Consider the following 22,083-nt stretch of genomic DNA (forward strand, 5'->3'; position numbering starts at 1 on the left):
ACATTGGCCATGGTACGTAAACATTTGAAGTACTACCTGTGCTATTCCAACTCAGGATGGTTTCTGGATTAACTAGGTGAAATGTTGTGAAATCACCTTTGTCCCTTCAAACTGTGGAAGATATTTTGCGCAATTCCCTCTCAAACACTGGAGGGAAGCACTGGAGCGTTCCAGCCCCCAGTTGTTACCCAAGAAGTGTCTCTGTGTGCATGTTAAATAGGAGGTTTCTGGTTACTTAAAGACAGTCTCTATTCATAGACATAACAAGGCAACACAAAGGCTGCTGGAAAAGGGCAGAGCATTATGCTTTCTCTGCTGGGAAAAATGTATACCCACTTTCTACAGGTCTTGCATCTTTTTATAGGGCTCATTATTATTTTTGGGCTCCTGCAAATCATTAAGTTGTACCGGAGGAAGAAAGAACTTCTCAAAAACTTCCAGAGTTTCCTAGGACCTTCCAGTCACTGGCTTTATGGCCATAACAGGGAGGTAAGGAAGAAGGCTTGGAAAAGGGAAGGGGGGATATTTATTTGCAGTTGAAAGGGCAGATGCAAACGAAGATGGGCTTTCTTTCTACTTGGCAGGCAGATATAGCTTTTCTCAGCCTTGAAATGGGTGGGAGGCTTCACTTGGCAGAAAAACCCTCTCTCCTTCAGCACAAGTGCAAAATCACAATCTCTCCCTTTGCATGCGATCACACTACTGGTGAGAATTCGAGGAGAATACCGTACTTTTCTGTGTATAAGACTTTTCTGTGTCTTATACACGGGGGCGTGTTCTATACAGGAAAATACAGTATTGGGTTAAAAAGCAGAATTAGAATTGTGATTGCAAATGTATGAAGAGTGTGCGTGTGTGCATAAGTAGAGTGAATAAGAGGTGGCTCTTCTTACTGTCCAATTCTCCTTCTGCTTTATCACCCAGTCAGAACAAGATCACCTTGAAACATTTCCAGAATATTCTCCTTGAATTCTCACCAGTAGTGTGATTACAAGCTAGTTCTGGCTTTCATCAGATTTACTGAAAATGTATTTCACTTGCCACCCATTTCTCTGTGCTTCTGCAGGTATGTCTGATGTGTGTTTTCTTTTGCTTGTATTGGTGTGTAGCTATCTTTTGTTTCTTCATCTTTGTCTTTAAAAAACAACAACCCTTCCTCACAAGTAAGTTGTGCAATATGGTCGATGAACACCTTATAAAGGTGGAAGGAGGGGGAAGAGGGAGGGCAAAACCAGCCCCACCCAGAAGAGTTGAAAATTGCAATGTCATGTTAATAAGGTCTTCAGTGTACTTTCTGGGAAAATTTTTGACTACTAATCTTATACGCCATGCAAGTACTGTACCTTCTTGTAGAGCTCTCTTCAGAAAAACAATGAAAGACACATTTTCATTCACTGATTGAATGATTCTCTGGGATGGGTTCTCTGCCATAACACCTATACACTCAGGACATGATTTAATAAACGTTTTATATGGTTACTTTCTGTCACTGCAGATCCATCGAGGACAGGAACTGAGGAAAACCTTAGAATGGACAGAAAAATATCCTTATGCCTACCCTAGGTGGTTTGGTGGCTTCGTGGCTGTCTTAGTAGTTAACCATCCAGATTATGCAAAAACTGTGTTTGGTCATGGAGGTAAGCTTACACACAGCTGCAAATTTCCCCTTACAGATGCCCCCCAAGCACAAATCCCAACTGTCACAGCCCACCCGCTGCCTCATTCTCCCCATGGGCCCTCAGGGGAAGCTTCCCACTTTTCTTGAGGAGGAGCATTTTTCCAGTGGGAAAGAGGCAGGACATATAGCAGAGGCTAGGCTACCATATGCAAATAGCAGCTACACTCTTAACCTTTCACAGTGAACTGGGCACACTATACTTATTTCTAAATTGTACACTGATGCCTATTTCACACGAAGCTGTCTGTTTATAAAGACTGGCTTTTAGACTTTAAGGCAATGTGTCAGGCGGCAGAGGAAGCAACTCCTTTGGCAGGTTGCAAGGAAAAGTTCTTAAAATCTGCTTTTTTAATTCAATATTTACAGAGAGAGACTTGGAACTCAGCCTCTTGGAATAATGGCGTTGTCCCGAGTGACTTTTCACCCCTTTTTTCTCCCACTTCCTCATTTGTCATCATCTCCCCTATGGGTAGCGCTGAGGGCCCTTTGCTTCTGAGCCCTGTGCTCTCCTACTTTCAATGCTTGCCGGGTTCTGGGAGGGAGGGGTCTGGAATGCTTTCTAAAGACACTGTGTCAGCTGTCACCCCTCTGGTGCTTCTTCTTCCTCTCCCATTATTTCTCAGCTTTCCTCCTCATCTGCCTCTGAGCTGTGACCTCCCTCAAACTTCTTCTTCTCTGGAAGGGTCAGGCTCCACCATTCCTCCTCTGCCCAGTCCCTGAAACAGTGGTTGGGGAGGGGGGAACTTTCAGCCTGGAGGCCATATTTCCTTGTAGGCAAACTTCTGAACACCATGTGCCAGCATAGTAATGGAGATGGGGGCATGTGCAAAAGTAAGGTAAAGGTAAAGGTACCCCTGACCTTTAGGTCCAGTCGCGGATGACTCTGGGGTTGTGGAGCTCATCTCGCTCATAGGCTGAGGGAGCCGGCGTTTGTCCGCAGACAGCTTCCGGGTCATGTGGCCAGCATGACTAAGCCGCTTCTGGCAAACCAGAGCAGTGCACGGAAACGCCGTTTGCCTTCCCGCCAGAGCTTTACCTTTATATCTACTTGCACTTTTTGACATGCTATCGAACTGCTAGGTGGGCAGGAGCTGGGACCGAATAACAGGAGCTCAACCCATCACGGGGATTCGAACCGCTGACCTTCAGATCGGCAAGCCCTAGGCTCAGTGGGTTAGACCACAGCGCCACCCAGGGCCATCTTAAGCATGCCTGGCGCCCTGGCACGACGGATCCCTCCGGTGCCCCCCCATTTCCCGGTGCGGTGGGCAGGCGCAGCGCGGCTGCCGCCTGGAGGTCCGGCACCCTGCGCCATTCAGCCTGGCCGCCCCCTGTTGCGATGCCCGCGCGCCTCTGGAGAGCGGCCTGAACAGTTGAGAGGCGCGCCTAGGGCTGCATCTGCCGCGCCTGGGGCGGCCTCCGCCGCGCCTCTCAGCGGGCGCAGCAGACGCAGAGGCGCCCCTGGTGGCCTGGTGCCCTGGTGCCCCGCGCCACCGGACCCGGGCCTAGGGACGGCCCTGGCGCCACCTGCATCCCTGTGCAAAAGTAAATGGAGCAGCAAATGTAAAATCCCCCTTTTGTACAATAGGCTACATTCCACACACACCCTTTCTATTCTCCATCCGGACAAGCAAGAGGCAAAAATACTGCAATGCAGGATCAGTGAGGAGCGTAACCTGGTGAAGGGGGTTGAGGCCTGGGGAGACTGAGATGCCACGAGGGCCTGACCTGATGTTCCCACCCCTGCTTTCAGGTTTCAGTGCACTTGTGTTTACTTTGTGGTCACATTCAGTTTTTAGTCCTATACGCCATGTCCTGAAACGGCTGGGCTGGATTTGTTCCACAACACCTTTCCCTTAATGATGATGATTTTTGCTACTCTGGATTTTGCCGGTCATCATGACTCTGCACGCTAGAGAGAGTCCAAAGTCCAAGCTAACCAATAACAAGCTATTACAAGTGCTTGTGTCGGTGACTTAATGCCAGCATAGAGATATACGAGCAGTCAATTGTGGCATCGAAGAGGGTGCCTTTCAAGCTGGATTTTGCAAGGAGCACAATCTTAAAGAAATAAACAGCACCCTTGTCAGTTTTGTACAGGTTCATCAGTCCCTCTTTGAAAACCAAATGCCATCTCAAAACAGATTGGTCTGCTTAAAATTTAAAAATAGACAAAGTTTGGAATATCCACTACAGTTTACCTTTGATTCCATCCTGTTTTTGTTTTTGTTTTGCTTTGAGCAATGAGCGTATATAGGATTGCAACCCTCAAAACAATATTTTCTGTTATTATTATTTTCAGATCCCAAGGCTATGACGACCTATAAGTTCTTCCTCCCTTGGATTGGTAGGTAAAATGATAATTCATTCATATATTTTTTTCACATGTGAGAGCTGAGGTATCTGCATTGCAATCTTGTTTCCTGAACCTCAATCATCCCACATATCTGATGATCTCAGTTCAACCTGCCACCTGAAGTTGCTTCACATCAGTATAAGCAAAAGCAAAGACCATTCACCCCATTTATCGCAGGTTTTCCTTTTAAGCGGGTCTCATACAGGATATGTAGTTAAATGAAGCAATGATGTTTTGCTCTTCTTTTTGTATAAAGAACAATCCTGTGCCTAAATATTTCAATCTCAAGCTTGCTTTATTGATTCAAAGTCAAGGCCCATTATCCATAGTGCATGTTCATATTATGCAATTCCAAGCAGAATTTCATTCAGAACTTTTTACCCTGATTTTTTTTTTTTTTTAGCGGTACGGTAGTGGTACGGTAGAGATTTTAAACAAATTGAAGAAATCATATGTGCAACTTGGAGGATTTTAGTTTTGAAACAACAAGCAAAGAGAGTTCTCCTGAACAAAATGAGCATTTTAAAGTGCTGTTGCTTTCTATGGAAGCATTTATCTCCATGGATAATTCTCTTCTGTTAAATCAAGTTACAGGTAGGTAGCCGTGTTGGTCTGAGTCGAAGCAAAATAAAAAAATTCCTTCAGTAGCACCTTAAAAACGAATTAAGTTTTTATTTTGGTATGAGCTTTCTTGTGTATGCACACTTCATCAGATCTGTGTATCTGATGAAGTGTGCATGCACACGAAAGCTCATACCAAAATAAAAACTTAGTTGGTCTTTAAGGTGCTACTGAAGGAATTTTTTATTTTGCTTCTGTTAAATCAGTGAGACTTAGAAGTGCTTGACAGGATCTGGGCCTTCAGTCCTCATTAAGGTTGCATTTCTAGCTAATCTAGCTAGTCTTACCTAGGGGTAAGTCCCACTGAATTCATTTGGACTTATTTTTGAGTAGACATGATTCATTCTTAGGCCTATAAGAGAGATATGAAAATGTACAGAATGAGTCTGTGATTCAGGAAATATGGCTCTATTCTCCCCATACCTGCCAATATTTCTGCCAGTATTCCCATTCTCAAAAAGCTATATGGTTCCAGAAATGGAACCTCTGTATATATCCACCCACCCAACCCCTTTCCACAAAAAACATACCTTCCAGATTATGTAAACTGGTAATTTTGATTTTCAGGAGCTGACTTTGTCTGGGGTAGAATAAGAATAGTGCTGATTTCTCCTTCTGCTTCTAGATAAACCTTCTTGGAAAACCTTGCTGGACTCCAGCTCTCATCTGCCCCAGCCAGCATGTTCAACAGTCAGTGATGGCTGGAATTAGAGCAATATTTGGATGACCACAGGTTCCCTACCCCTGTTTAAATCTTGCATTCAAGTCTTCATCTACCTATTGATATTTCCAGCACTTTGTCATTGCAAAGTCCTTCCCTAGTGGCCTCCTTCCCATTGCAATCCTCTCTGAATATGTACATGGATAGCTCAGTTGGTTAGAGCATGGTGCTGATAAGGTCACAAGTTTGCCCCCCATTTGGGACAGCTGCATATTCCTGCATTGCAGGAAGTTGGACTAGATGATCCTCAGGGTCCCTTCCAGCTGTACAATTCTATGATTCTATGTCTATGAACAGATGATTTTATTAGGGAAAGTCTCATCCCAGAAATCCTGAGCTGTCTTTGGATCAAGAGCCCTGCAATGTTCTGAATGGCATCTTGTTCTTTGTGTCCACAGGAAAAGGACTTCTGATCCTGGATGGACCAAAGTGGTTTCAGCACCGCCGACTGTTGACTCCAGGGTTCCACTATGATATTTTGAAACCTTACATAGCACTGATTGCAGATTCAACCAAAGTGATGCTAGTAAGTAGTATGGCTGATGCCGCTAAGGTGCTGAGATGCTGGTAAAATGTTGGTGATACTAATGGGGTAGTTACCTCTCTCACAGTAGGGATTGGTCATAGTTCAGTGTAAGATGGAATAAGGGGCAGGTCTAATACTGGAATTGCCTGAACTTGAATGGCAAAATAATAACTGGCAATTTCTATATGCACTGAGTGGGCTCATCCAATCCACTCTTATCCCTTCACACACAGAGAGGGCAAGTTCACATTATCCACTGATGGTTAGCAAGGATAAAGGTTATGGGCACATCATAAGCTAGGCCCAGTCTGCACTATACATTTAAAGCAGAATCAAAGGACTTTAAACAGTCATGGTTTCCCTCACATAAACTTGGGAAGTGGCGTTTGTTAAGGCTGCATAAATGAATAGTGCAGATGGAGTCTGCGCTATAGAACTGTTCATATGATAAGGAAACTCTGATATTTGACCTGGGACAGCCATTCAGTAAAATGCTCTTCAGGATTTGGGAAGTTAACTCTCCTCATCTTTGCTTTCTGTTCTAGGATAAATGGGAGAAGATGATTGACAAGGATGCCACAAAATCACTGGAGATGTTTGAACATGTCAGTCTGATGACTTTGGAAAGCATCATGAAATGTGCTTTCAGTTACCAGAGCAGAGGGCAGACTCACAGGTTGATGTCTTATTTTATTTTTTTATTTCCCCACCTATAAAGCTGGCCTATAGATTGTTTTTTTATGATGCTCATTTTCATTTAAACTGAAGGTGTTTTCGCAAACAAGAAGCACAACTGTCTGCAACAACAACACCAGTCTGCTTTTTCTTTCAGAGAGTTGGATTCTTACATAAAAGCAGTTTATGACCTGACCTATTTGGTGTCACAGAGAGTCCGTACCATGTTGTATCGGCTTGATCTCATCTATCGATGCACTGCAGCTGGGCGCAGTTTCCTGCAAGCCTGTAGAGTGGCACACCAACATACAGGTAACACCCTACCACCACTTCCCTCCTTCATTTACAGGAGAACTAGCTAATGGCAATTTGAGAGATATACTTTCCTTTAGCCCTTTGAGAATAAATTCCAAAAGAGTCACCATGGCTGCCTGGAGGCAAAACACTCACTCACTTGCAGAGACAGATGAACTTGACAGCAGCAAGACAAAGGAACAGTATCAGAAGGTTCTGGGGTTGGTAGTGAGCTCCTGGTGGGGCAAAGGGGTCTTGGGACATGCCAACTCTTGATAGAGGCCCTGAGTCACTTCATATTTGTCCAGTGACTTCTGACATGTATGGAGTCTATCACAACTCAGTGTTTACTTCATATGATTGTTGGGAACTTGGGACAGTGTTGCCTTTGCAGAAGTGTAAAGTCTTCATTCCTTAACATTTGTCACACAGACAAAGTCATAGAAGAAAGAAAGAAATCTTTTAGGAAGGAGGGAGAACTTGAAAAAATCAAACAAAAGCGGTACTTGGATTTTCTGGATATTCTTCTTTGTGCCAAGGTAAGAAACTTCAAAATGGCAATGCAATGGACAGTTTTTGCCATGTGGCATCAGTAGACACATGAACAACACTCACACTAACTATCCCACAATAGAATCTGAAGCATGACATCCAACCAAACGACAATAGTATATTTAGAGATAATATTGAGAGCTAAAAGTTAGATAACATTTAGCTGCTAACCAGCTCTAAAAATAACTACATTGGCTTCCGTGTCTTCTACATTGGCTCTCTGGTTCTCCCTGTTCCCTTATAATACTTGATGATGTAATAGTTTGAAGTAGGGATGCATCTGGAACTGTACCAATCACATAGGAATCTTCCAGACTGGCTGTTTACTGCAGCATCCTTCAACCTTCGGTTTCCAGATGTTGTAAGCCTACAGCTCCTATTCCTCCAAGTCTGCTTAGCCATTGCTTGGGGATGACGGGAGTTGTAGACCAGCAACATCTCTGGGGATCCAAGGCTGAAGAAAATGGATTTATTGAGCATTCATGCTGATATGTTCACAGACAAAAAATAAAATAAAATAAAATCTCTGTTATCCAGTGATCTGTTTAATGGGCATTCATCCTGATAAGTTGATGTGGAAGCTATACACCATTGCCTCCTAGTCAGGCTTTTGCAGTTTAAAACATTGAACCATTGAATTGTAGAGTTGGAAGGGACCCTGAGGATCATCTAGTCCAACCCCCTGCAACGAAGGAATAGGCAGCTGTCCCATATGAGTGACAGGATAGTGCAGAATAACTATAGTAATTATCTTTATTGCGGTCCAGCGACCCATAACATGGATTCAGAATAAAATACAGATTCATACAGACAACCCCCCAGGGATGGGAGACCAAAGCGTTATTTGTTTAGTCATGGGTATGTTGATCTTTGATTCGTATGACTTCTAAAAGAAACTTTGCCATGGCCACTGTGATATCATTGGACTTGTCATCCAGAATATATTTGGTATAGTAGGCTTCAGATTGACCTGACCGATTTGCCAATACAGTAGTGGTTTAATCAATAGTTCCCTAGCTTGCAATAAAATATGCCTCATACAGTCAACATCCTGAGAGCATACACAGATCCTATTTTGATAAGGGATGCCTCTTAGTCTGCCATTTAGCACTTCTGATGGGAATACATTTAATATGGCTTTGGTGAAGAGACGCTGATATGTTGCTACAGACAAATTTCTAAAATATGCAGGTGTCTGAACATTGAATCCATAGTGAACTCCTACTGCTAATGGGCCACAGACAACATGAGATTGAGATCGGAGAACACTATGTGATATGTCCCAGAGCCTTTGCCTCAGAGATTCAAGGGCAGTATCATAGCCCAGATGGTACAGGAGAGAAGGTGGCATACCAACCAAAGTGGCTTTTCTAACCATAAGTTTCACCCATGAGCTGGTAAACTCCTTGTTGTTTAGGTATGGAAGTAACCCCTTCCCTAGGCCAAAGATTGAGATCTTGAGCCAGTATCTCAGGCCAGCCCACCATGCTTTAGTTGCTAGAGGACATTCACCTGTCTCTAAAAATAGTATTGCATTTGGAACACAATTTGGAACTTGTAGGAGGGACCGGAGAAACTTTGCCTGGAAGCCATTGAACCAGGAGAATGAGCCACTGAACCCATAGCTGCCAAGTTATCCCTTTTTATAAGGGAAATTCCATTATGCTGAATAGGCTTCCTCGCGAGAAAAGGGAAAACTTGGCAGCTATGACTGAACCAGATGCTTGAGGCATAGAAGAGTTGAGAGACAGATTTTGCATTAAATACCTTAATGGCTGATGGAACATAATGGCCTCCCCTTGCATAAAAGAATCAAAGTTTAGCCAGTTTGCTTACCTCCACATTTTGATAGGCGGTCTGCTGATGATGTTTCCAGGACTTGGAATGATGGAATAGAAGCCCTAGGTACTGGAAGAATTTGGTCTGCTCTAGTTTGTGACCATCCAGTACCCATTTACTCGGGGAGAATCTCTTCTCAAACACCAGGACTTTTGATTTTTCATAATTGATGAAAATTACCCATTACCAGAGCAGCAGCCTGAGCATTTCCTTAGTTGGTAGTTCAGGCCAGGTCTGGTTCGGGAGAGGATGGCCGCGTCATCCACATACAGCAAGACAGGGGTCTTTCTCGTCCCTATTTTTGGAAGATGGCCATCAGGGTCCATTAAGCTTGCCTCTAAGTCATTCAAAAACGAACTGAACAAAGTAGGGGCCAGAATGCATTCCTGTCTCACTCCCCTGTCCACCTCAATACAGTCCAAGAGCTGGCCCTGCAACCCACACCTAACCTGCAAATTAGGAGACGTTTATCCTTCAGTACTAGATGTAATTTGGACCATAGTTGGAATCTGGGGATAGAATACGGTAACTAAATTTTATATGAATGAAATTTTCCAACTGGAAGCACTCGTTTACTTGATTATTTCTTCATCAGGGGTATAATAGAAAGAGCGTGGGGTATCTCAACTCTAGCAGCAAAAAGCATATGTAGGTGAAGAGTGATGAAGCCTTCCACCATCTGTAAATATTATACCCCTGATGAAGAAATAATCAAGTAAACGAGTAACAGGGTTCTCTTTTTTAAAAGTTATTTTTTTAAAAAAAGTTTCTGAAGTCCTTTAATTGTGGTAATTTTTAAAACCCCTAACCATTTCTAACTCATCAAATAGCTAATCTCCTTTTTTTTCCTCTTCAGGATGAAAATGGTGTTGGGTTATCTGATGAAGATCTGCGTGCTGAAGTGGACACTTTCATGTTTGAAGGCCATGATACCACAGCCAGTGGGATCTCTTGGCTATTATATGCAATGGCCCAGAACCCAGAACACCAGCAAAGGTGCAGGGAGGAGATAAAGGACACTCTGGGAGATCGAGACACAATTCAGTGGTGAGACCTCTAACTCTGCTTTTTCTATACTTGTATGGCCTGTTTGGAGGGGAAGGATAATTGCTTTCTCATTCTAGAATTGGAAGATCAGTTTAATAGGCCAATCACAGAGACTCCTTTATCATTTCCCTTTTGCTCCTTTCTCACCAACAGACGCTTAGATCCCCAAGTTCTAAGTATGTTTACTTTCAAAAGATACAGGTGGAAGTTAGCAATTATTGAGTTTTTCCATTATTTCACCAACCTGGTATTATTTTATTTTTTTGTCTATTTATGTACTTAAGTATTTATTAATTTTATATTCCGCCCTTCCTCCACTTATTACATGATAAGTCGGCAGGGATCCAGATTGGCTTCATCTTTTACATCCTTCTGTTTATGTGCTTCCAGCTTTGATATGTAATGAAAAGCTTCCTTGTTTGGGGAAAAACTTGACTCATATACTTAGAACTCTGATAAAATCATAACATCTATTGAAATGAGTAAGTCATAACTAATTTAGCTCATTGATTTCAAAGGGACTAAAGCATCATTCTCCAACTAGGTGCCCTTCAGATATTCTGGACTACAACCATGCTAACTGGGACTGGAGTTGTAGTTCAAGACATCTGGAAGGCACCACATTGGTGAATGCTAGACTCAAATATGACTAACTGACTTTGGATCCAGCCTACCATTTCCATGTCTAGAGACCTGTTTAGACATTCAGTATCTGCTGGTACTGCAGTGGCAAGGGAAAGTCAAGCCCATGTATCCTCACTATTCCTTTCATGTGTTCAGTACACCTAGGTACCAAATATCTGAATAGGGCTTAGGTCTTCTAGCCATCAACTCTATTAGAGCAGTGATGTCACTGGAGATTTGTGATAGAGAGAGAATGAGAACCAAGGTGTACAACACTGTGATATAGTTCAGGCCCTTGCTACCTTGTTTGACCTGTTGCACAGCTGCTGAAAGATCCTACCATCTTAGTTGGAAAAGTTGTTGCTCAAATATGGTTTCATCTGAATTTTGCAGGGATGACCTGGGGAAGATTCCTTACACCACCATGTGTATTAAGGAGAGTCTCCGTCTTTACCCTCCAGTGCCTGCCATCTCCCGGCAGCTTAGTAAACCCATAACTTTTTGTGATGGACGCAGCTTACCTGAAGGTTAGTTCAGATTGGCCCCTTTCTGTTGGCCATAGTCTACCTTAGATTGAATAAAATATTTGACACAAGGTCTAGCCCTAGACCACAAGGGCCATCCAGTCCAACCCCCTGCCAAGCAGGAAACACCATCAAAGCATTCCTGACAGATGGCTGTCAAGCCTTTGCTTAAAGACCTCCAAAGAAGGAGACTCCACCACACTCCTTGGGAGCAAATTTCACTGTCGAACAGCTCTTACTGTCAGGAAGTTCTTCCTAATGCTTAGGTGGAGTCTTCTTTCTTGTAGTTTGAATCCATTGCTCCGTGTCCACTTCTCTGAAGCAGCTGTTGTGTAATCTCTAATTGTGTAGAATGTTTATGTGTGCCCTCTCAGAGATGTGACTAATATGTTCCATCAATTTGAGTAGGACATACATACAAGTCCATTTAGTTGGATCAGAACCATAAGCTCCTTCTGCCCCCAACATTGCTTCTTTCTCTTTGAAATGTTAGCTCTGAGATAGGTCTTTGGCATAGCTGCCAAGTTCTCCCTTTTTTTAAGGGAAATTCCCTTATGCTGAATAGGCTTCCTTGCGAGAAAAGGGAAAACTTGGCAGCTATGGTCTTTGGTAATAGAAATTGGAGTTCTTGGGAAAATCCAGAAAAAAACGATAAATAGCAAGAACTCAGGCCAAAAGAGGATGGATTCCAAATAAATCTTCACAAGGTTTTGTTGATGTGATGCGGAGTTTAAATGGGAATCAATCCCAATGTTGAAGGCAAATAAAGGTAAATTCCAGTAAAAATCAGGACAAGGCCCTGTTTCGACTATTCTTCGTCAGCAAAGATTCACAGGTCAAAGTGTACCAAATATGTTTGCCTACAAACATATTTGGTACACTTTGACCTGTGAATCTTTGTTGACGAAGAATAGTCGATACAGGGCCTTGTCCTGATTTTTACTGGAATTTACCTTTATTTGCCTTCAACATTGGGATTAATTCCCATTTAAACTCCGCATCACATCAATAAGACCTTGTGAAGATTTATTTGGAATCCATCCTCTTTTGACCTGAGTTCTTGCTATTTATCGTTTATTTATGGTCTTTGGTAATGGCAGTGCTTGGATTAATTGAAATTAATCATGTTAACACTTTATTTTACAGGTTCCCTGGTGGCAATTAATATTTATTGTATCCACCGAAACCCTAGAGTATGGCAAGACCCAGAGGTAATAATTTGTAGTTACAGATAAACATCTGCAACTAGTTTCAGAGTTGGAATACATAGCTGGTGGATTTTAGCCAAACTGCATTTTTAAAATAATCTCAGCTACTGAGGATGTTGCCCTTCGAGTCAAACAAAGGGTTCATGCAGACTTTCCTTTGTGCCACACTTTCAAGGCACAGGTCAGTGCTATAAAGCTCCATGTCTGTGTATGTGTTTTTTGTCCTGGTGCTTTCCCTGGGAAAACCCATGCTTTACTGCTGAATTGGAGCAAATGGCAATCTGTGGGGAAACTGACTACCATTTCCTCCAATTAAAATGGTACAATGTGGGTTTTCCTAGGGAAAGTGCCAGGACAAAACACAAAAAGAAATCACACAAAAAACACCTACTCGGATACAGAGCTTGAATGCCCAGACCTGTGCCTTGGAACATGGCACAAAAAGATGTCTGGATGAGTACCAGTTGCCGGGCAGCAATGGTGAGAGAGGGCTGTTGCCTTCAAAACCTGCCTGTAGGCTTCTCAAAGACATTTAGTTACTCTTTGGTCTGATCCAGCAGGCCGTTTATGTTTTGAAAGCAGAACTCTAGCATGAGTAAGAGAACATTTTGTAATCATGTCCCCCCCCCTTTGCCATTTTCTGCTAAAAAGAATCACTCCTAAATGCTTTTTACTTGAAATAAAAAAATTCCTTCAGTAGCACCTTAAAGACCAACTAAGTTTTTATTTTGGTATGAGCTTTCGTGTGCATGCACACTTCTTCAGATACAGTGAAATGGGAGTCCCCAGGCACTTATGTAGAGAAGGGGTGGGGAGGGGTGGGGATGGGGAGGGGGGATCACTCAGAAGGGTGGTGGAAATGGGTGATTGACTGACTGATAGCTGTTGATGACTGTTGGTGTACAATTGTGTGCGAAATATGTGTACATAATGATAATGCAGATAACTTTTCAGGAGGACTCTTTTGTGTTAATGGTGTAGAAATGTGGAGAACTAAACTTAAAATTGGGAAACTGAGGGAAATGGTAATGGGCAGGTTTGTTTATGCCTTCTCTTACCCACATAAAATGTGGGGAGGATGGATGAGCAAGCAGGCCGGATGCTCCTGCTACTGCCCTGTTGCTTGCCACCAAAGGCAGATTTAGGGCTGTGTGGGTGGTGTGCATACACTGGGCACTGAGCAGAGGGAGCGCCCTCTCAAAGCCTGGTATGTGAGGTGCTGGGCTTTGGGAAAGAAGCATGAGACTCTTAAAGGGTCCTAGAGCACCCGAACCTCCTTCTCAAAGTCAGACGCCTCCTTACCTGGCTTTGGGAAGGCAGCGCGAAGGAAGGGCACCAAATGTTGGCCTTGCATAAGGACCATAGTAGCCAAGCCTGCCACAATTGCCAAAATGTTGCTGTTGTTACTGTTGCCAAAATGTGGGATGGGCATGCCACTGCTTCCATCCCCAGGCTCTTCCTCTGCCACCACTGCACAACTCTACTTCCTGCTCACCTGCCAAGCCAATTGGGACAACTGGAGGAGGTGGGTCAAAATGACAAGGAAAGATGCAAGTTGGCGCAGGATGGTACCCTTCTACCTTCTTTCCACTTCCACTCTTCCTGTCCAGGGCCCTCAGCAGTAGTGACAGCAGTGGGTGGCCTGGAAATTGGGCCATTGGCCCAGAGACCTGAAGTTTGGATATTGGTGCATCCAAACCTATAATTGAAATTCTGGCAACCTTATAGGAAGCATCAAAGCATTTTAAACATATATGTCTTCAGACTGGGCCCAAGATTATATAAAAGCTTCCAGACTGTGAAACAAGACTATCAATTGCTAGAGATGCTAATAAAAGACATCTGCCTTCTTTTCCTTCAGGTGTTTGACCCCACTAGGTTCTCACCCGAGAAGTCATCTCAGAGGCATTCTCATGCTTTTGTGCCTTTTGCAGCTGGACCAAGGTGAGGATATAGACGGTTCATTGTCACGGTCTGATTTACTCTTGGCTTAATTAGGCAGCAAGGACTGTCATTAACACATTGAGGCATCTGAACTATGTCCTCGCTTCCAACAGGATATCCTCCAGGAGCCCCCTCCTTCCCTTCTCTTTGATTGATGGCTCTCTTTAACCCCCCGTGAACCTACGAGCATGAGCAGATTCATAGTGATATACTGCCCCTTCCTCTGACATACTTTCCTCTTTCTCAGTTGCTACCTGATACTCCTTATCAGTGTCTGTGCATTCTGCCAGCTCTGGCTCACTGTCCTGAGAAACTGTCTCTTCTTCTCTGACATGAGAAGCCAAGGAGGATTGAGGGGGTCTGAATTCAAACTGCTGTGGAGGAATGAGAGGTTCCTCGCTGCCTCTCTGAAGATCCCTGTCTCTGTAGATCTCTAGTTCGCTGTCCCCTTCTTCCTCCCCATCGTCGCTCTGGGGCGCCATGTCTCTGACATTCAGGCCACATGAGTGAGAGGTGGCTGATGAGCAATAGGGAGGAGAGGAAGAAGTTTGTCTATGGAGTCTGGTGGAGAAACTGTTACTGGGCTAGAAGTTCCATTGCCCCTGACCATTGGTCATAGTCATACTGCTTGAAGGAAGCTGGAGTCTAACAACATCTGGAGCGCCACAGGTTCGCCACCAGTGACCTAGTACATACTTGCAGGTGGCTACAGAAAGATTACATTGATTGTCACATATGAGTGATGTATTGCTAAGGGAAGTAAAAAAATAATGCAGGGGCTTGGAAAGGGGCACGTATTTCTGTCCCACCCCTTCTGCTGGCTGGAGGCAACATCCTCAAGAGGCTTGACTTGCTTTTTGGGAGAAACCAAAGCTTTGGTAATGGGGAGACTATTGGGTTGTGGGTTGTTAGTGCTGTGAACCTTCCGCTATTGTAAAACAACAACAACACACACCTCACATTGCAGAAGTGCCATAAGTATCCTGTGACCTTCATTCCAAGGAAACCAATCCTGGAGCACATTCAGGAACCCCTGAAACCTTGCACTGCACTCAAGGATTGGGGGATGCATTCCAGCAAGGTCCAAGGCTCCGAGAGGATTTGGGTTTCCTTGTTAATGGTTGGGAGTCTATCCAGGCTGAAAGTTGGACTGAAAGGATTTTGACAGGCTGAGTCAGCATTTGCAGGTAAAGCTCCTGCATTATGATTAACTGTGCTTTTTAATAGATTTTCCTGATTTTTCTCTCTTCCCTCAGGAATTGCATCGGACAGCAGTTTGCCATGAATGAGATGAAAGTGGCCCTTGCTCAAATCCTACTCCGGTTTGAAATCTTGCCAGATTCAGCAAAGCCTCCTGTTCCGATCCCCCAGGTTGTTTTAAAATCTGAAAATGGGATACACCTGTTGCTAAAGAAACTCAGCTGATAGCATATACAATTGTAGGGTTGGAGAGGACCATGGGCCATCTAATCTAACCCTCTGCAATGCAGGAATTAATAAAATGGCATATTTAAAGCAAGCTGTGAATCATTTGAAACTTCTTTGAGAGGAGGTGGGGTCTAATGGAGCATATTAGGAGAGTTAATTAAGTAAATGCTCAATTATGAAGAAGGAGCCCTGGGTCAGCCATGCCTCCATCCTCTGTCTCCAAAAACCCATCACCAGGACTACCTCCCAGTTCAAGAGGGCACCACTGCTACTGTGCCACTTCCAGGGGCATCAGACAGGTTCCCAGTCCCTCCAGAGTGTCTTCAGAACAGAGCTTTGACCCACCTAGACAGGAGTGGGTGGCATGGCAGGGCTAGGCTCCTTTGGGAAGAAGGACGGGATATAAATTAAAAAAACATAAATGGAATAAATAAATGCAGTGGAGCTGCCCTGCAGGCTGAAACTCACAAATCATATCTAGTTTGTATCTTAGTCAACAAAGTCATTGGCCATGCTTGAATATAGGAACACTGCAAGATATTGTAGCTAAACATGCTGAGTAAGGTTTAATGATTATCCTAATCACTTCCATTACTTCAGAGCCATTTCAAACATGCCAGGCAGACACATGGCACATGCCTCATCTATTTGTGCCAAGGAGTGGTCAGCACAGCAGGGCAGTGCCACAAAGCCACCCTCACAACATACGTTTTGCTGCTACTTACGGGGCAGCATTATGGCAAGGTTGCGAGTGTGCATCGTGGTGGGAGCAACAGATTAGCTCTGCCAATGGGGCTGCACAGTGCCAACCATGGTGCCTTCCTGCCCTGCCCAGGCACCATCCCAGTAAAGCATGCCATTTTCCTGGAAAAAGAGGTGCCAGAGCTCACCATGAACACCTCCCTTGTTTGCTTATAATGGCAATGGCGCCCACATGAGAAGTGCTGGAACTGAGTTCTGGTGAATTCCAGCTGAAAAACAGCCCTGCCACTAAGTGGTAGCAATACCAGTGTTGAGATTGGCAGCCGCATGGCCTTGCTCTATTCCAGGCACGTCCAACATGTAGATAGTGATCTGCCGGTAGATCACTGGATGTCTGTGGTAGATCACTGGTAGATCACTGGTTCCCCCCAAAGCAGCTCAATATTTTTGCCCTGTACCCTCAAAAAACGGGGCTTTCCTCCTCCATAAAGATAGTTCAACAACTTTGACCTGAACCCCCCAAAAGGGGGTAGATCACTGCCAGTTTTTTAACTCTGAGTAGATTACAGTCTCTTGGGAGTTGGCCACCCCTGCTCTACTCCATCAGCTACTCCTGCATGTTTTGTAAAATATGCAGGGATTTATGTAAAATGAACCATGGAAAGAGAAGAAGGGAAGTCATTGATATCTTAAGGATGTAAACTGCAAAACAGAAAACTTAATAGAAATAATATACAGAATGGTAAAAAGAAAAAGAAAGGAAACAAGGAATGAAAAGTAAGAAAACAACCACATGGAGGCTATGCCAGCAATGATAGCTTCAGCCTGCCATTCTCGCCTCCAGCTAAATTCTTTTCATTCAAGTAATTACCTCGGCATGCATACTTTATTCATCATTCCCAAAAACAGCAGGCAACTGGATTTACCCATGCAAACATGCCCTGATAAACATGTCTCAAGGTGTTCAATCAACAAAGAAGCAAAGCACTCTGTGGACCAGGGCCGGCTCTCAGCACCAGGGCGCGCGACCTGCTCGAGTCTGCCCTGCTGTGGACATAAAGTTTTCCAGTTTCATAGGGATTTCCCTACACTTTATTCACAACTGAATGGTGGCTGGTAACAGGGCCGTCTTCAGCATACCTGGCACCCTGGCGCGGTGGTGCGATGGATCCCTCCGACGCCCCCCGCGCTGTTTCCCAGCGCAGCGTGCGGGCGAGCGCAGCACGGCTCTCCGGAGAGTGGCCTGAAGCCGCTGAACAGCTGAGAGGCACGCCTGGGGCCGCCGCCGCTGCGCCTCTCTGTGGACACAGCGGGCGCAGCGGCGCCTCTGGTGGCCTGGCGCCCTGGCGCCCCGCACCACCGGTCCCAGGCCTAGAGACGGCCCTGGCTGGTAACACAACATTCAGTCAGTTTTCAGTTTCTTATTGAGAAATGCAATTTTACAAAGAGAGACCCAACATCCCACTAGGAAAGTCAGAGAATCCCTTACCATGTGGACATGGCCATATAGTCAGTGGCTGGGGGGTCCTGGGAAACTCCTAAAACTCTTGTCAGATATAGCTGGATGGCTTTCAGAGCCAGGCAGGTGAAGATCAATGCCACAGTCCAATAGAAAAACTGAGGAGGACTCCCCAGTAGCCAGGACCATAAGGCACTGATTACAATTTCCATCACCAACTGCCTGCTGCTTGCTTTGCTCCAGCATCTAGATCAGGCATCCCCAAACTTCGGCCCTCCAGATGTTTTAGACTACAATCCCCATCCTCCCCGACCACTCGTCCTGTTAGCTAGGGGTCATGGGAGTTGTAGGCCAAAACATCTGGAGGGCCGCAGTTTGGGGATGCCTGATCTAGAATAAGTCCTGAAAACTTTCTGGCTTGCTTGTCTTTGCTCTGTGTGCTGTGTCAAAATTTCAGATCAACCTTTTGACAGCTGCTGCTGCTGGAATTTGGAATTGCTCAAACCTCCACCCACACGCTCTAATTAATTCCACCTGCTGGACACTGAATCTTCCCCTTTCCCCCACTTCAGAGCTGGATCCAGATCACTGTTATTGGGAAATGTTTTAAATGTGGATGTAGTCTATCTTGATTTCAGCAAGGCCTTTGACAAGGTGCCCCATGATATTCTTGTAAAGAAGCTGGTAAAATGCGGGTTAGACAATGCTACCAGTCAGTGGATTTGTAACTGGCTGACTGACCGAACCCAAAGGGTGCTCATCAAACTACAAGAAAGAAGATTCCACCTAAACATTAGGAAGAACTTCCTGACAGTAAGAGCTGTTCGGCAGTGGAATTTGCTACCAAGGAGTGTGGTGGAGTCTCCTTCTTTGGAGGTCTTTAAGAAGAGGCTTGACAGGCATATGTCAAGAATGCTTTGATGGTGTTTCCTGCTTGGCAGGGGGTTGGACTGGATGGCCCTTGTGGTCTCTTCCAACTCTATGATTCTATGATTCTATAATCAACTGTATGCAGGATGTTTAAGTCTCCCATCAGAAACTGAAGTCTTTATACCAGTAGCCTCAAATTCCCCAATAGGGATAGGGGACATATTTGATTCACTTTCCTTTTTTATATATATAAAAAAATCATTTTTATTAAATTTTCCACTTTAACCATCCAATCATATCCCAAAATATACAAATTATACAAATATCAATTAATCAATTAATCCAAATATTCTGCCAAATTATAAAATTTTAACAGGACTTCCCATGCTTCAGATTTGGAGGGTCTGATCACCTTATAGTTTACTGCATTTCTAATCAATATACAGTAATCAAAGTCATTTCCAATAATTCTGCTGTTATCCTTTTGTCTTTTCTTTCACAGCCTCTGAGTTGTTCCAGCAAGCGAGTTTAACCAAGCAATATATGATTCTGTGGGGATTTTATACCTATGATTCCCTTCCATAGGTTTGCAATATCTCCTCACACGCTGATATTTTGCCAAATCAGTCCAATAAAACCCTTGATCAGTTTCTGCCTGTGGGGCTTTCAGAACCACACAGGTGAAGATCAACACCACAGTCCAATAGAAAAACTGAGAGAGACTCCCCAGTAGCCAGGATGACAAGGGATTGATTAGATTCTCCATTGCCAGCTGCCAGCTGCTTTGTTTTGTGCAGTATTGAGAATAAGCCCTGAAAAGTTTCTGGTTCTGTTGGCAGTGCTGTCTCAAATTACCAGAACAACTTTGTGGCCTCTGGTGCTGTAGTTATATGGGAACTGCTTGAACCTCCACCCAAACGGTCTGATTGGTTTCCCCCCTGTGGGCGCTGTATCCTCACCTTTCCCCGCCTTCAGAGCTAGATCCAGATCACTGTTATTGGGAACTGTTATTATATTAGCTGCATGATGCAGGGTGCTTAAGTATTTTATCAGGGGAACTATCTCGTACATCCAGAATTACCTGATATTCAAAGAAGATATCACAGTAGCCTCAAAGAGGACTGGTACAGAGAAGGACACTTGAGGCAGATTTTAAACTTCTCATAGGGAAGAAGACATTCTTTGACTTTTACGTTTACCTCTTATTTTGTTCAATGTTTCTACTGAGCAAGTGCCTCCAGTTTGAATAAATGTTGTCAGCCAACCCCTGCTTGAGTTGGGCTTCCCTCATCATCTGCATGGACTGAACGCTAGACTTCTGGAAAAAGGTCTATCTAGCCAGAGGCATCCCAGTCTCCCCCCAGGAACTGAAGTCTTCATACCAGTAGCTGAAAATCCCCCAATAATGATAGGGGGCCTATTTGATTCAATTTCCATTAATTTTTTTTTGAAGCAATACACAATCTCTGAAACGATACAAGAAACAAAGCACATTATTCAAAACTGGCCCTTCTCCGAATTTTGCAGTGTTGTTCTCCAACATACACTGAGGTAAATGGTGCATAAAAAGACATGTATTTGTGAAAATGAAACTGAACAATACATTCTATTAATGACATTGCTTTGCAAAAATATGCATATTAGGCAAAATTACGTACATTTGTACGCTAGGGAAAATTGGCACTAATATTATGGATTTTCATGAGGACAGAGTGCCAAGTTTCAGCCTTCTTCCACCTTGGATCCCCAAATGATGTTGGATCACAAATCCCATAATCTTCCACCCTCTTATTCAATGGGCAGGGATGATGGGAGCTGTAGTCCAACAACATCTGGGGGTCCAAAATGGAAAAGAGCACTGTTCTAGGTTTGGTTGGGGGAAGTTGGCAGCTTGGAGCTATTCAAGGCCCTGCTACTGGACTAAGCCATGGGCTCCCAGCTGAGGTTAGGTTAGCTCAAGAAAGGAAAAAATACATGGATTATATCTTAAAAGTGTCTCCTTTTCTATAAAATTATTGTTTTATTCATATGTTAGTGTGTGTAAATTAAGATTGCTTGGTTGACCTTTTAAAAAATGGATAATATATTTCCATAAGTTGTACAAGAAGTCAATATGACAATTTTTCTTATTTGCAACTTCTAGATTTATTATATTCTTCTCTTATCACAGTGATTTATATTCCATAGTTCAGGAAATAAATATTTCTAAGAAGGCTTACAATTAAATTACACATTACAACAAATATTTTTTTACATATTAAAAAGTCTTCAGGACCCTTCCCACAGAACAGTTCATGTGAGATCAGCAACAAGGAGGGGACATGAGAAATTCCAAAAGATCAGGATTTCTCCCTGTATGGTCCTTGAAAGAACAATAGTTATGACCTATTTATTATTAAGCAGGCTGATCCATACTTCGTTTCATTAAAAGAACAAACTCCAAAGTCAACAATGTAAAACATACAAAAATTAAAATCCAGGCATATTTGTAAATAACTGAAGCTCTGTAATAGACAGATTCAATAGGCACAGGAGATAGTTTGCCATAAAAGCACAGCAAGGGAGCAAAGAATTCATGACAACTAAATATCCTCTATCCCTCTATTGTCTTTCAGGGGCAAATACTTATCTGAAATCATTAACAGGGCCTTGCCTGGATAATGATTTGCTACCATCTTCTGGTAGATATTTGCTCAACTACTCTGATAGGACTGAAATGAAGAGAGCTGCTGGTGAGCTAAGATAACTCCTGGTCTATCACTGTTTGAGGAGGTCACAGGAAAAAGGAAAATTAACAGTTGTCGCTATTTGCCACTGTGTGAATTTTTCCAAGAAGGTAACTTATTTTAAATGTTACAGAAGATGATTCATTCATGACCACATAATGTGTTTTTATGATTAACAGTAGTAATATGGCCACTTACCTAAGTCCAGCCCCCCAAATGAAGGTGACAGCCCCTGCCCCATACATAATGTTCTTAATTAGAACATTAAAGTGTAATGGACAAAGGTAGG

The 22,083-nt window shown here is 43.6% G+C and overlaps 1 protein-coding gene across 1 annotated transcript; it reads left to right on the forward strand.

Moving 5' to 3' along the window:
• The first annotated feature begins 243 nt into the window (after positions 1–243).
• On the forward strand, positions 244–16,124 carry LOC118088555 (cytochrome P450 4B1). The gene is made up of 12 exons (XM_060276921.2): positions 244–489; positions 1,496–1,637; positions 3,981–4,025; positions 5,775–5,902; positions 6,448–6,578; positions 6,735–6,889; positions 7,304–7,410; positions 10,119–10,309; positions 11,327–11,460; positions 12,604–12,668; positions 14,527–14,609; positions 15,866–16,124. The coding sequence occupies exons 1-12, from the start codon at positions 304–306 to the stop codon at positions 16,032–16,034; spliced, it is 1,536 nt and encodes a 511-aa protein (XP_060132904.2). The 5' UTR covers positions 244–303; the 3' UTR covers positions 16,035–16,124.
• Positions 16,125–22,083: the final 5,959 nt, after the last annotated feature.

The sequence above is a fragment of the Zootoca vivipara genome, chromosome 7, assembly GCF_965207765.1.
Source record: "Zootoca vivipara chromosome 7, rZooViv2.hap1.1, whole genome shotgun sequence".
Classification (NCBI taxonomy): Eukaryota; Metazoa; Chordata; class Lepidosauria; order Squamata; family Lacertidae; genus Zootoca; species Zootoca vivipara.